Genomic DNA, 14,889 nt, shown 5'->3' on the forward strand with positions numbered 1-14,889 from the left:
CAGTGCTCGCGTGCATAGGACGTGCACATTTATGGACTTAACAACTTTAGTCATCTCAGTTACGAAGCCGACAGACGGAAATAGGTCCTAAACTAGTGAAATAACGTCTACTGTGACGAAAAAAGATGTTAACCCAATTAGTGCAGAGTCGTGAAAATTTAGACAATTTATTATGAGCATGGATACTAAAACGGACACATTTGTATGGAGAAGTATCGGTCCGCACATCACGAAGTTGCTGTGATGTGAGCCCTCCTGTAAGTTTATGTAGTATTTCTAGGTTTAGGTACATATACAACTATTAGACATTTACAAGTAAAACTACTCTTCCCCCATAGTTCATGTATTACGTAATACATGTTTAATTTTACGTAACACTCACTGAATCTTAAAAATACAGGTGAAATGATGACAGTTACTCTAATAGAGTTTACTACACCAAAAAGTGTACACGTTCTATTATATCCCCTGTACTGTATATGTTAGGCCACAACTTCTCATCCAGTGTTTTTGCTTTATTTGTATTATTTCCAACGTTGTAGATTAACACTCAAGATACTGAAATAACACACATGGGTAGATAAAAATCACAGCTTCAGCAGTGTTATCACCCACGAATTTTCCTACGTTTCGAGTGGTAATGTCTGTAAAGGGACATTTGCGGCCTCAAACGCAGTTACCAATTTATTTTTCTCTCCCTCTCCACTCTAGCTCTCGAACCTTCTCCAATACACACCATTATTATTTTCGGCGTGGTTTTTGTCGATTTATCGGCCAAACCGTTGGCAAACGCTTGGGATATAGCAGTCGTTCCCGGCCGGTCGCTTTGTACCTTTTTTGTTATATGCGACAAAAACGGCGCGAGGAGTAGCGTGCCAAAAAGGGCTAATAATATAATAAATAATAATAATAATAATAATAATAATTAATAATATATTACCATTATTTATTATTATTGGTGTGGGTGCCCAGAGGGCTAGTGAAGAACACTATTGTCCTTCAATCTATAATAATATAATAATAATAATATAATAATAATAATAATAATAAGCGCGGTGAATAGTATATTCCTTCAGGCACACTCAACCTGTAGTAAACAAAAAAAAAGTAAAATATTTTTAGATTTGAGATTTCGTAGCCACATTTGTGTTTTGATGACGGGACTGAAAATGCAGAAATTCAAATGAAAAATAACAATAAGAGTTTAATACAGATGCACTGTTTTATTTTTTTATTGTCAAAATATGTTTTTTCTTTTTTCTTTCACACAATCTAGTTAATCAGGCGTGAAACATCTAAGATCAAAGACTTCTGCGTTTCTTTCACATCTTAAGTCAGATAACGAACGAAGAAGAAAAATATTTTGTGTCACATCTACAGGTACATAACACCAGCATTTATTTCCTTAAAGGCCCTATAATAAGAGTAAAGAGGACGGACTTTCGTAAGTTTTGCCACCTTCTGCGAGATCGCACGGAAAGTCCGCGGATCAGACGCAGAGCTGTGGAGGGTAAAAGTATTTGGGAGATTGCGGAGCTCATGGTTTCAACTTTCACCGAACCGAAAGCTCTTCAGGTGGCTATTGAGACACTGAGGCAGATGAAATGCAACCAAGAGGCGAAGACACTGGGTGAGTAAGGCTGATGATGCAGGTGTGCATAACTATGGTCCGACTTAATAATGCATAATGATAATGGGAAAGCAATGTGATGTGATGATAAGCAGGCCGGGGCCACTCTGAAATGTCATTGGCCACCCCTGATCTGATAAGATATGATAAGATTAATACTTTATTGATCCCACAACGGGGAAATTCACTTGTTAACAGCAGCGAACACGAGTGTACATATTTACAAAAAGTACTAACAGTAGAATGCGCAGATTTGCAAACAAGTACAGGTAGAACTAAGCGAAAAAAAACCCAAAACAAAACAAACATGAACACATGAAAAGGAGACTACAACATGATCAGGTGGTGCAGGTTGTACAGTCTGCAGCCGGTAACGCGCGGCGTTAGAGCTTTTCTGCTCCCTGCGCTTCACTCCACATTCCTCTCTTCTCTGTGTGTAAACAATGGAGCCAGTAGTTGAATGGGGAGCCGAGAGGTTCAGGTGTTTCCACAGCCACACCAAAACACGTCAACACGAGAACAAGAGGAATGCTGTCAATCAATGATGACAAGCTTCAACTCCTGCATAAACCGGTGAAATCCGTTTCAAAGGACTTTATGTCTTTTGCGTCTTGATTTATTCATAAGTTACTTTATGAAAAAGCATTGTTTTAATATATATTGTTTTTTAAGCATTGATTTAAATAAATACATGTATGCTGAATCAAAGCCCATGTTTCAGTATATATCTTTCTCGGGACATGAATACTGTCTGGGCTGAAAACCACTTTTTGCACATTTTCAAAGATCACAAGGCATCCTATAGATCCTATTATTCAGTCACCATCATGTTTACTTTACTAATTTAAATGCCATCTTGTTGATTAATTAAAACACATCTGGCAGAAGAACAATCCAAAAGGTTTTGGTTTGTTCTGTTGCCTGGATTTCTGTGTTTAATATAGCCACAAGATGTCGTTTCAATTAGTAAAGCAAACAGGTAACAATACAGGTGACACAGATGATGAGCTGATGGCTGATAATGTTATCTATAGGTGAGTTATAGAGCAGTTGAGATTTTTCTAATCTAATCTAACTTGTGACGAGATGAGGACTTTAATCCACTACAAGGAAATGGCTCTTGAAATGTGTACCCTATCCTCAACACATTTTAATAAATAACCAGATACTTGAGGACTGTGATAATGGGAAATTTAATTTAAAAAATTACTTTTTTTTACACCAGAATAGAACACTTATTACACACTATGAGACAGGAAATCAGGGAGACAGAGGGTTGTGACATGCAGAAAGGACTGGGATTTAAATTGTGTCGGTGCGTACATGCATTAAACTCCACTATGCCATGGCCACCCCACATGCTTATGTCCCATCCTGGCCACCCCGGTAAAACGTCCTGGATACGCCACTGGTAAAAATGTGCTATATAAATAAACCGTACTAACTATTTAATTAATTTATCATCCAAAATAATCCAATAATGTAATAAATAATGTCATTGTCTCTCTCCTGTCGTGTTTGTCCTCCGCGACTGCTGTGGTGTGTGTGTGTGTGTCACCCTGTAGTGGATGCTGCTATACATCTTGACCAATTACGTGCAGCAAGTTTTTTTTTCCTCCACTCTTTTAATTGAAAGCCGAAACGTGATTGGTCAAGATGTGTGAGAACAGGCATGGCATGGGGAGAGTGTCGGGGAGCAGACAGTGAGGCACAGGGAAAACAAAACAAAACCCACGACACACGGGGGAGACGAGACAGTGAACGAGGCACCGAGGTGGAAAAAAAAACAAAAACGTCTCTCTAAATCGACCAACTCCGCACACAGCGCTGCTTTCATTTCGCCTTCCTGGCACTGTAAGGCACCTGCACATTATAAACAATTGGCCAAGATCAAGAGGTCTGTTTTTCTGCACGTTTCTGTTTACTCCAGAGATGACTGACCATGAAATCATCAACTGCAAACCCCAACAACAAAATTTACTACTAACCAGAAAAAACAATTGACTCGCCGAACAAAACAAAGCGCGACAAGAAGACGGACGACCCCCTAATCTACCCCTATAACCGCTATAAGCACCCCGGTCTAGTAACTTGAAGGGTCCTCATGTAGCCAAGTACAAGCAACAGTGTATAGCACCCATGACCAACTCTGTGATGTGGCCCCAGGTTTCCACTTAGTGGTTGAGTTCTGCATTACACACAACTCAACCACCAAGTGGATTTGCTTTGCACAAAGCACAACTCAGAGATTAAGTTCTCTTAAACAACATAGATAAATCTCTCACACGTTTCTATTATATCCCCTGTACTGTATATGTTTGGACACGCCTCATCCAGTGTTTTTGCTTTATTTGTATTATTTCCAACGTTGTAGATTAACACTCAAGACTCTGAAATACGGAAGCGCATTGCATTCACTAGATAAAAAAAAAAACAGACACCTGATCTCGTAATTACGTCAAAATCTGGACACGCCTGCAGTGCCAGATGTTCACCGCCCTTTTCCTTCTAGAGGTTTCTGGAACTCCTCTGAACAGTGATGTGTCGTTCGCGAACGAGCCGGCTCTAAGAGCCGATTCTTCAAAGTGAACGACAAGAACCGACTCCCGTCCGGAGGAGCCAAATCTTAAGCTGCTCCCGCTCAGAATCCATGCAGGCAGGTTATTCTGATGAACACACCCTGGAACCAATTGCAAGCAGGACAGCTAGGATCATACCATTATGTGAAAGAAGGACAGGGCCTGTGGGTGTAGTGGTAGAGGAGTAAGAAATGAGGTGCATTCAATGATTTTGGAGACTGCAAGTGAGTGCAAGAATTGTAAAAAAATTAAAATATCCATATAACAATCTTGCACACTTAATGAAAAACTGCTTAATAACACACAAATCATTCACAATCGCTAAATGGCTAATATAGAGGCTAAATACTAAATGAATAGCCATTTGGGAGTCGGCTCTTCGAAGGGAGCCGAGCCAAAAAGAGACGAATCTTTGAAAAGAGCTGAACTTCCCATCTCTACTCCTGAAGTTTGCCTGGACAGTTGCTGTTCGTGGGTGGACTTACAGACATCATTCAAATGTCCTTTAGGCGCGTAAGACTTTCCTAAGTTTTGTGACCAGCTGCGAAATCGCACGAAAAGTCCGCGGATCAGACGCAGAGCTGTGCAGGATAAAAGTATTCGGGAGATAGCGGAGCTCATGGATTCACTTTCACCGAACCGAACGCTCTTCAGGTGGCTATACTGAGACAGATGAACTGCAACCAAGAGGCGAAGACACTGAGTGAGTAAAGGCTGATGACTGCAAGTGTGCATAACTGTGGTCCGACTGATATAATGATAATCATCTAATGATAATGGGAAAGAAATGTGATGTGATGACGAGGGACGAGTCGAGGCCAGGAAGCAGAGCTGCGTCTTGCACGACGACCTGTTGTTGGACTCCTGAATATCAGGTCTTTGTCCTTTTTAACCCTTAACGCCTGAATTTATTAGCTGTATATAAAAAAAATGTTTTATGTGTGTTTTGCCTTTAAGTAGATAGTAAATAATGTTGAGATTATTAATTTCACTTTTGCCACAAAAAATAATTAGAAATTTTGGTATGTTGCAAATTTGCAACAACAGGCATAATGGTCATATAAGATAAGAAAACACAGTAAAATAACAGTGAAAAAACAATGTTTATTTATTATTATACAATTATATACATACACGACATGCGTTAGACCAGTGATCCTAGAGCGAGGTAAGCGGATAACACTCATGTACAAAACAGTTCTAATCCTCCTGATCTAATTTCAGGGCATGGTTGTATTTTCTTGTGTGCTTTTCTAGTGTTTATTGATTGCTCTGATTGTCAATAAGAGCCAAAAGTTCAGGTGTCAAAAACTGTCTGAATAATCAATAGGCAGTCTGATTGAGTCCCTGTCTGGGAGGGCAACCTTGCCACACTGGCACGTTTTTTGCAGAGCTCTGAGTCGTTTCATCATCTTCCACGTCACTTTTTCTTTGTTTCGTCTCTTTTGTTTCTTTCTTGCAGCTTGGGCACTGGTGCTAGTAACCTCCTCATCACTGCTGCTCCTGTCGCTCTCGCTACTGCTCTCACCATCACCTGCAGGGGTCAAATGAACTTTTAGCAATGTGAAATCTATGGATATCTATGGATAAACTGGTGAAATTCACTAGCCATTCATAGGAAATCTGCATTTTCACCTGGCTTTGGCACACATTTCTCATCACTGCTACTCTCTTCATCACCTGGCTTGGGAACATATTCCTCATCGCTGCCTGCACTACCACTGAGACAGCTGTCTTCACTGTCCTCTGGGGGAGGTCTAACGTGAGGTTTCGCGCTTACGCGCAAATGCTTGTCAAAAGGTTCCTAGGTCCATAACAAATATGCACTAACCGGCATTGGGGGAATGCAGACCCTATCTCGGCTGGTTGATTGAGTCAAGCGGTTTGTTGCATATTTGCGACACCAGGCGTTAGCTGTTTTAGTCAATTAATTAATATCTGATTATGATGTTGATTTGTTTTGTCTCACTGAAACCTGGCTGCAGGAGGATGAATATATCTTAAATGAATCCACTCCTCCCAGCCATTGTAATACTCGTGGTGGTGGAGTTGGAGCCATAACATTATTTGACTCAAGTCTATTAGTAAATCCTAAACCTAATTATAATTCATAATCAAGTCTTGTTCTTAGCCTCACTCATCAACTGGAAAACATTACAGCTAATTTTTATTTGTTACAGTGTGTTGGCTCCAGGTCCTTACACCTTATCTGAATTTGCATCGGCTTGATTCTTAAAACAGATAAATTAATTATTGTAGGTGATTTTAATATTCATGTGGACAACCACAATGATCCAGTCTTAGCACTGCGTTTATGTCTTTATTAGATTCAATCGGCCTCTGTCAGAGAGTAAACAAACCGACTCATTGTCTGAACCACACTCTTGATCTTGTTCTTTCATATGGCATCATCTAATAGTCTTTCTATTTGACAGTCTTGTTACTGGTACGCTATCTACACATACGCTTAGAGTTACCGCAGTATCTTACTGTAGTCTACAGGCTCATAACTCTAGACTCTATTGTACCTCTGAAAAAAAAGACAATTAAACAAAGCGGTTAGCACCATGGTATAGCCAGCAGACTCGTAACTTAAAGCAGAGATGTGTAAATCTTAACACAGATGGCGTGCCACTAAACTGGAAGAATCTCGCTTATTCTGGCAAGATGACTTAAAACATACAGGAAGGCTCTCCGTAATGCCAGAGGAGCCTACTACTCTTCATTAATAGAGGAGAATAAGAACAACCCCAGGTTTCTCTTCAGCATTGTAGCCCGGCTAACAGAGAATCACAGCTCTACTGAACCATCTATTCCTTTAGGTCTAAGTGCAATGACTTCATAAGCTTCTTTAATGATAAGATTATAACTATTAGAGACAAAATCCATCACCTCTTGCCCTCAACGACATTGATCTGCATTCTGATACAGCAAGTTTGAAACAGCTGTAAAACCTGATATGTATTTAGACTGTTTTTCTCCCATCGACCTTCATCAAATAACTTTAATATTTCTGCAGCTAAGCCGACCCCATCCCAACCAGGCTGCTCAAGGATGTTTTACCTCTAGTTAGCCCTACTTTTTGGATATGAGTAATCTGTCTTTATTATCAGGATATGTACCACAGTCCTTTAAAGTAGTTAATTAAACCTCTTCTCGTTTCGGCGCTCGTAATCTAGCAGCGGCTATAATGATATAGGGAAAGATTAACTTAGATACCTAATTATCAAATAGGCACAATAATGCAGAAATAAAAAATAGATACAGGGATTGTATAAACTACTGACAGGCAGCCAGGGCAGTAGTTTTTTCAAAGTTGTTTTTATTAGTTAAAGTCTAGAAAAGCAGGTCCGTTCATATTTTTAAGGCTGTTTGTCTTTCCTGACTATCCGTTATCTTTCTTTACAGAACAGGAAACCAAAGCTCTTTTAGACGTAAGTTCAACTTAACAACATTAAATTCAAATATTCACTTCAATATATGGCAGAGAGGTTTTTATTTTTGTTACTCGTTTCTCTTTAGAAAGAGGGCCGCAAGAGAAGACGAAGCCCTCACCAGCCAGACGAAGCCCTCAACTACAAAGAAGAGCCCTCAACTACAAAGAAAGAAGCCCTCAACTACAAAGAAGAAGCCCTCAACTACCAAGAAGAAGCCCTCAACTACCAAAGAAGAAGCCCTCAACTAAAAGAAGAAAAGCCCTCAACTACCAAGAAGAAACCCTCAACTACAAAGAAGAAGCCCTCAACTACCAAGAAGAGCTTGAACGTGATCAAGTTTGGCAGGCACAAGGTAAAACCTTCAAATGGCTGTTTGAAAAATGACATTTTGTGGTATTTTTGTAGGATTATATGCTTTTTTATTTATCAATGTATTTGTTTCTTAATATATTTTGGCTATTCCTCTGCGTATCACAAGGAGAGCTCACGTATCACTGTTTGAGAATCAATGTTATAGCTTACACACACACACAACAACACACAACACACACACACACACCACACCATATAGCATCTTATATTAAACCTGTGCATTAAGTTGCCTTTCAAGTCATCTTCAAATATATAAAGTCATTCATCATTTTTGTCTCTCTTTCCTCAGAGGTGCACTTTGTGGATAAACACCAGATTGAGCTGCCAACAGAGTGAGCAATGTTGCACCCATTTTGGATGACCTTCTCGTAAAAAAGTCATCCAACAAGAGATGTATGATGAAATCAGGAAGCTGCCTACCACTCAGAAGATGATGCGGGAGATCTTCTCTGGTTGCCTTAAAGCTGGAAAACCCTGCAAAGATATCTTCTATGAAAGCCTTGAGAAAAACGAGTGCTATCTCATTGACGACCTCAAGAACTGGGTATGGATGCCGAATCAGCAATACATCACACGAAGAAGAAACACAACTGCGGTGTAAACGTGCATGTTTTTAAGCTTTTATTTTGTTTATTTTGTTTTATTTTGAAACTACTTCTGCTTTGGACTTCCGGTATGGATTGGATATATATATCTATCCCCAATCTACTTTTGGAGACTATAGGAACCACAAGGAACCCAGCGTCCTGAGAGCGCAGTGTTCTAGAGGGGTAGTAAGGTACTATGAGCTCTTTTAGATATGATGGTGCCTGACCATGAAGAGATTTGTAAGTAAGGAGAAGAATTTTAAATTCTATTCTAGATTTAATAGGTAGCCAATGCAAGGAAGCCAAAATGGGAGAGATGTGATCTCTGATCTTGGTTCCTGTCAGAACACGTGCAGCAGCATTCTGAATTAACTGCAAAGTCCTAAGAGACTTATTGGAGCAGCCTGATAACAAAGAGTTACAATAGTCCAGCCTTGAAGTAACAAATGCGTGGACTAGTTTTTCTGCATCCGCCTGAGAGACAATGCGTCTGATTTTAGCGATGTTACGTAAGTGGAAGAATGCAGTCCTCGAAATTTGTTTTATGTGGACGTTAAAGGACAAATCCTGATCAAAAACAACTCCAAGATTCTTTACAGTGGAGCTGGAGGCCAGGGTGATCCCATCTAAAGTAACTAAGTCTCTAGAAAGAGAGTTTCTGAGGTGTTTGGGTCCAATTACAAGAACTTCAGTTTTGTCTGAATTTAACATAAAAAAATTGTAGGTCATCCAACTTTTTATATCCTTAAGGCATGCTTGGAGTTTAGTTAACTGATTGGTTGCATCAGGCTTGATCGATAAATATAATTGGGTGTCGTCAGCATAACAATGAAAATTGATAGAGTGATTCCTAATAATGTTCCCTAAAGGAAGCATATATAAACTAAATAGAAGTGGTCCTAGTACAGAACCTTGTGGGACTCCATGACAAACTTTGGTATGCATGGAGGATTCATTATTGACGTGAACAAACTGAGATCGATCTAAAAAATACGATTTAAATCAGCTTAGAGCGGTTCCTTTGATGCCAATTTGATGTTCCAGCTGTAGCTGGCTATAGTGGCTATAGGTCATAAGTCCCGCACCCTTCATAAAAATGACACTAAAAACTCAAAGTACTCTTCAAATAAAGTTTGTCCAAACGTGTTTGTTATTCTAGGTAGTTATTACCACAACAGTCCATGTCCAAGAGTCCATTTCCCCGGATAAGATGGGTTTTATTCGTTATTTGCGACTATAACCACGCTCTGACCTCCTCTAGCTTTTATTTTGGTACTTCCAGTTACTGGCATTTGAATTTGCATATTAGCTAAATATTTAGTTTCACCCGAAACATTTAGATTCAACATTTATATTTAACATTTAAGAGGAAGTATTAGGGCCACATTTAAATAAAACAAAATTGGAATTAATTACGAGATTAAAGTCGTTATTAAATATGGCGAGAATTAATTACGAGATTAAAGTCGTTATTAAATATGGCGAGAATTAATTACGAGATTTAAGTCTGTATTAAATATGGTGGCGAGAATTAATTACGAGATTAAAGTCGTTATTAAATATGGTGAGAATTAATTACGAAATTAAAGTCATTATTAAATATGGCGAGAATTAATTACGAGATTAAAGTCGTTATTAAATATGGCCCTAATACTCCGTCGTAACTATGTGATGCCATTGTGCCAAAAGATGAAGTATCTCCTTGTTTGTGAAACCTATGCTATAGTGGCCCTTTGTCACTATCCGCGCATGCTGGTGGTTTAAAGGGCTTGTACGCGTGCCAGTGTAGGTGTAGGTGCATGCAGGTGTAAATGCATAACACAGCCAATGTCCAAGCATTACTGATTATATGTTGCAGGTTTATTAGGCTACACACAGCTGACTCAAAAGTACTCACTTTCACAATAACACACAATTCTGAGCTGCGGCGTTACACGCCATGGCACGGTCAAAAACCGTATGGATTCCCCAGCGTGCGCCCCTGCGCTGATTAACCCACCTTTATAGATTCAAACAATGGTCTAAATAGATACTGCCACCTATAGCACAAATGTGTACAACACTCATGAACACAGAAAATGACCAATCTGACTCCTACATATGCTAAAGTACAATTCCACGAAATGCTCCACGGCCTTCATTTTAACAACTGTCCTCCTCTAAAACAACAGGATAGAATATTTTCGACTTTATTCTCGTAATTAATTCTCGCCATATTTAATAACGACTTTAATCTCGTAATTAATTCCTTTTTTTTTTAAATTTAAATGTGGCCCTAATACTCCGTCGTAAACATTTAGATTTAGATTTAACATTTAGATTCAGATTTAACATTTAGATTTAGATTTAACATTTAGATTTAGCATTTAGATTTTACATTTAGGTGTAACATTTAACATTTGGATTTAAATATTGAAATATCTCTAAGTTCACAAATATTGTTTTAAATGTGCAAAAAAGTGTTTTTTAAAACATTGTTTGAAGCTAAATGTGACAAAATGTTTCATAATATTTTATTTATTTATCATAATATTTTATTTATTTATCATAATATTTTATTTTCAGCACGAGCCGCTTTACAAACGGCATCCCATAAACTATCACCTGAAGTTAATGCACACTTTCTATTGCTTTAGTTCTCTGCTCCTTTCCTCGCTCCTCTCTGCTTCTTTCCTTGCAAGCAGTGCAAGTAAAAATCATTAGTAGCGCATTGATATTAATCCATCACATTAACGATCTTGTGAAATGGCAACGGCGCTCGTAATCTAGCAGCGGCTATAATGAATATAGGGGAAAGATTAACTTAGATACCTAATAATCAAACAGGCACAATAATGCAGGAATAAAATAGTTATTAGGGCTAAATGTCTTTCCTAACTATCCTGATATCTTTCTCTACAGAACAGGAATCCCTCATCTACCAAGGAGAACTTGAACAGGATCAAGTTTGGTAAGTACAAAGGTCAAACCTTCGAATGGCTGTTGGAGAATGACGTGAACTACATTGTCTACCTCGTGGCGAGCCACCAGAAGGAGCTGGAAGGGGCAACGGGGAGCAAAATGGACCAATATAAGGCCAACAAGGTACTGCAAAGAAAAAGGGCTTGTGTGTCCGCACACTGATATTTGCAAGCTCCCAGCATCTTTGTTAACACCTTTTTCAACCTGCAAAGCCTTCTGGTCAGAGCTGATATGTCCACCCATTGTCCATCCTCATGTCTTCACTTTCCCTGCAGTAAAAACTATTCATGTGGTACCCCAGTGTGCCTTCAACCATAAGGCTTTCAGGCCAAAAATGACAGACTGCAACTTATGCTGGCCTTAAACCGACTACAGACAACTTCTGAAACAATTTTACTGTCACAGACAAATTTCCAATTTTGGTATAAAATTCTGAAGGTTTTGCTTGAGTTGCAGCATGCTCCTGTCATCTCAGTCATTTAGTGTAAGATGCTATAAAACTCATCAATCATTTTTCAAGTTTTCTAGTGCGTCAGTCAGTTGCAGCTAATGTTGCATTCATAGAAACATTTGGGAGTTTGCAAATTTCAGACTTTTCTTCCTTCAGCTTCTCTATTTTCCTTTTTTGCTGGTGTTTGTCCTGCACTTGTACTCAGCTTGGTTTCACTTCTTGAGGGACGAATGACGTGTTTAATTGAATAAAATCATCAAGAATCATGGAGAAAATGTTTTGATAACACACATTTCTTTTCATTTGAAGGATGCCTTGACTGAATTCGCCAGTGATAACCCTAAGGTTTTGGAAGAAGTCAGATTTAATCGTGCTTACATGGAATCCAGAGAGGCTGCCCTTAGCTCAGGCCAAAATGGAAAGGTCCTTGTTGGCGTTCGTCCTTATCAATGGTCGACCCTGAAGGATCTGTACGAATCGAAGGATTTGCAAAAAATTAGGTATGATAGAATACATTAGGGCAGTCATTTTCAAATTAAATGAAAAGTGATAGATTAGATGAAAAGATGAGACATAATTATTTAACATAGTTTCACCACTCTACCCTTTGTTCACAGGCAAGTCAAGTACCTCCGGACCAAGAAGTCAACCTGCATCCCAAACTCCAACATGGAGTTTGCTATTAATTACATTTTGAAAAGAGACAAAGCAAGAGCAGCTGCTGCCAAGAGGCGAATCAACAGCACCGCCCAAGCATCGACAAAGAAACGAACCCGTGAACCATGTGTCCAAAGCAACAGCAGTCAGCCGACTAATGATTCAGGGTATGTGTTGGAATAAGTTCAGTTGTACTGCCTTAATGACTACTATCTATATGTTGACCTCATATCTACTGTGTGACATCTACTCTAATATCCACTGTCTCTTCCATCTATCACACCACCTCATATTAAGTATTAACATTCTCCAAATATTGCCTTTTTTATTTTTACTGGTCTAGATTCTTGTTTTGTGTCTTTTTCTTTGATGCCTTGGATGTCCTGACTGACTTAAGTTTCCTCTGCCTTAATTCTAGGCCCGTACAGAAGAAGCAGAAAAGAAGCTGAAGTGGTGCATCATTTCATCCATCGCATAACTGACTGAATGAATGGTGTAGGTAATACATTATTGATTACACTGAGGAACAATTTGAAAAAAAAATTGAGTGCAACTTGTTTGCGCAGTCACAATTGAGACAGTGCGATGAGAGGTGTGTGCAGCTCCCAGTAGGTCAGTACTATCAATATCTGTTACTTTTGTTTAGTGAAAACAAGCACATATCTGTTAAGTGCAGTATTTTTCATATTTTTTTAAGAAAACGAGGATCCTATAGTTAAAAAACTTGACGTGATAAAGAAAAACTGAGATTAGTTTTGGATCCCCACCCAAAAATTTGTTAAAAACAGCTGTCAGACCTAACTCAACAAAAATTGTGTTCCCCAGTGTTATCAACACTACTAAACTCCTTTAATTACAACTTTTACACTGTAAATGATGTCTTATTGAAAAACTGTATGAACACACCTTATCCTTTCACTCCCTCTTTGACTCAGTTATCACACACACCAATGATCCTGCTTCATCCCCTCCAACCCTCCTCCTCCCCCCACAGCACATCACCTCCATGCTTCCTATTCGTTACATGCAATAAAGCTGTCTAAACTTAAATCCGTACTGGCGTGGTCCTTATTAGTGAAATCGGTTACGTAGACAAATATTGTCCATAATGATTTACAAGAGGAAATCGTGTGGAAACCTGCTGAAAAACACAATCACCTCAACGTTATGATGTATATTTCTGATTATTGATAACAGCCTTAATAATCTAAAATACAAAGCCTCGAGGCTTTGTATTTTAGATTATTAAGACACTAAAATGTGATCCACAGCTACCCAGCAGATGGGTTATGAAAATAACCCAGCATTTTTTAGTGTCTTAATAATAATAAGAGCACACGTAATGAGACATGGAGTTTCCCTCAGAAGAAAGAGATTAACATTGACTCGACAGGCACTGTGTGTAATGCAGAACTCAACCACCAAGTGGAAACCTGGGGCACACTCACAGAGTTGGTCATGGGTGCTATTACACTGTTGCTTCACAAGTTGTCTCTCTTTGCACACCTAAACACAACAAAGCATGGTCACACAGCTGCTGCATGTACACAGAGAACATACACATTTATAGCTGACTTTAACATTTTAGCACTTAGGCATCTTGAGGCTTTTTATCAGTCTTAGCTATACACATTGTGTCAGAGGTGTTATTATGTCATTTATGGAGAGTGGCAAAGAGGAAAACATCTAAAGTATGACAAAGTACAAAACATCGATGCCTTTAGTCTTTCAGATTTGAAGATGATATTCTTGCTCGGCAGTTCATCCAATATGGTATCCAATCTTCCCTCTCTATTAGAGCACACGTAATGAGACAGTTTCCCTGAAAAGAAAGTGAATAACATTGACTCGATTATTACAGAACCTTCAAACTACTCCCTTAGTTAATAGTGCCCTCTTTTGGACAAACTATGTAATGGTAACTCTTTCTAGTTTATCAGTTAGTTATTACAATTAGTTTTTCATGACAGTGAAATATTTTCTGAGGTGGTGTAAAACATATCTCCATTATGAAGGCTCCTGCTGAAGGTCTTGTAGCTCTGCTCTTTGCACACCGCTTTACATGTCGACAACTTTCAATGTACACAGGGAAAAACAATTCCAACTTACCGTGAAAACGAGATGTTTAATGTTCTTCAGTTCTCTCTATGTCTGTAAAAACAAAAAGAGAAACATGTTGAGCAGCTGTGTTACTCATATTTTGTTTATTTATTTT

At 38.8% G+C, this 14,889-nt stretch overlaps 1 protein-coding gene across 1 annotated transcript in view; it reads left to right on the top strand.

Moving 5' to 3' along the window:
- The window catches only part of LOC109138438 (muscle M-line assembly protein unc-89), a 21,356-nt gene extending 7,632 nt beyond the window's left edge, over nucleotides 1-13,724 (top strand). Inside the window, 10 exon segments of the mRNA XM_027287248.1 lie at nucleotides 5,672-5,751; nucleotides 7,618-7,643; nucleotides 7,732-7,998; nucleotides 8,310-8,340; nucleotides 8,343-8,384; nucleotides 8,387-8,562; nucleotides 11,507-11,689; nucleotides 12,327-12,517; nucleotides 12,635-12,841; nucleotides 13,093-13,724. Of these exon segments, the coding sequence (XP_027143049.1) occupies nucleotides 5,672-5,751; nucleotides 7,618-7,643; nucleotides 7,732-7,998; nucleotides 8,310-8,340; nucleotides 8,343-8,384; nucleotides 8,387-8,562; nucleotides 11,507-11,689; nucleotides 12,327-12,517; nucleotides 12,635-12,841; nucleotides 13,093-13,123 (1,234 nt within the window). The 3' untranslated portion in view covers nucleotides 13,124-13,724.
- The last annotated feature ends 1,165 nt before the right edge of the window (nucleotides 13,725-14,889 follow it).

Source organism: Larimichthys crocea, chromosome XIII, assembly GCF_000972845.2.
Source record: "Larimichthys crocea isolate SSNF chromosome XIII, L_crocea_2.0, whole genome shotgun sequence".
Classification (NCBI taxonomy): Eukaryota; Metazoa; Chordata; class Actinopteri; family Sciaenidae; genus Larimichthys; species Larimichthys crocea.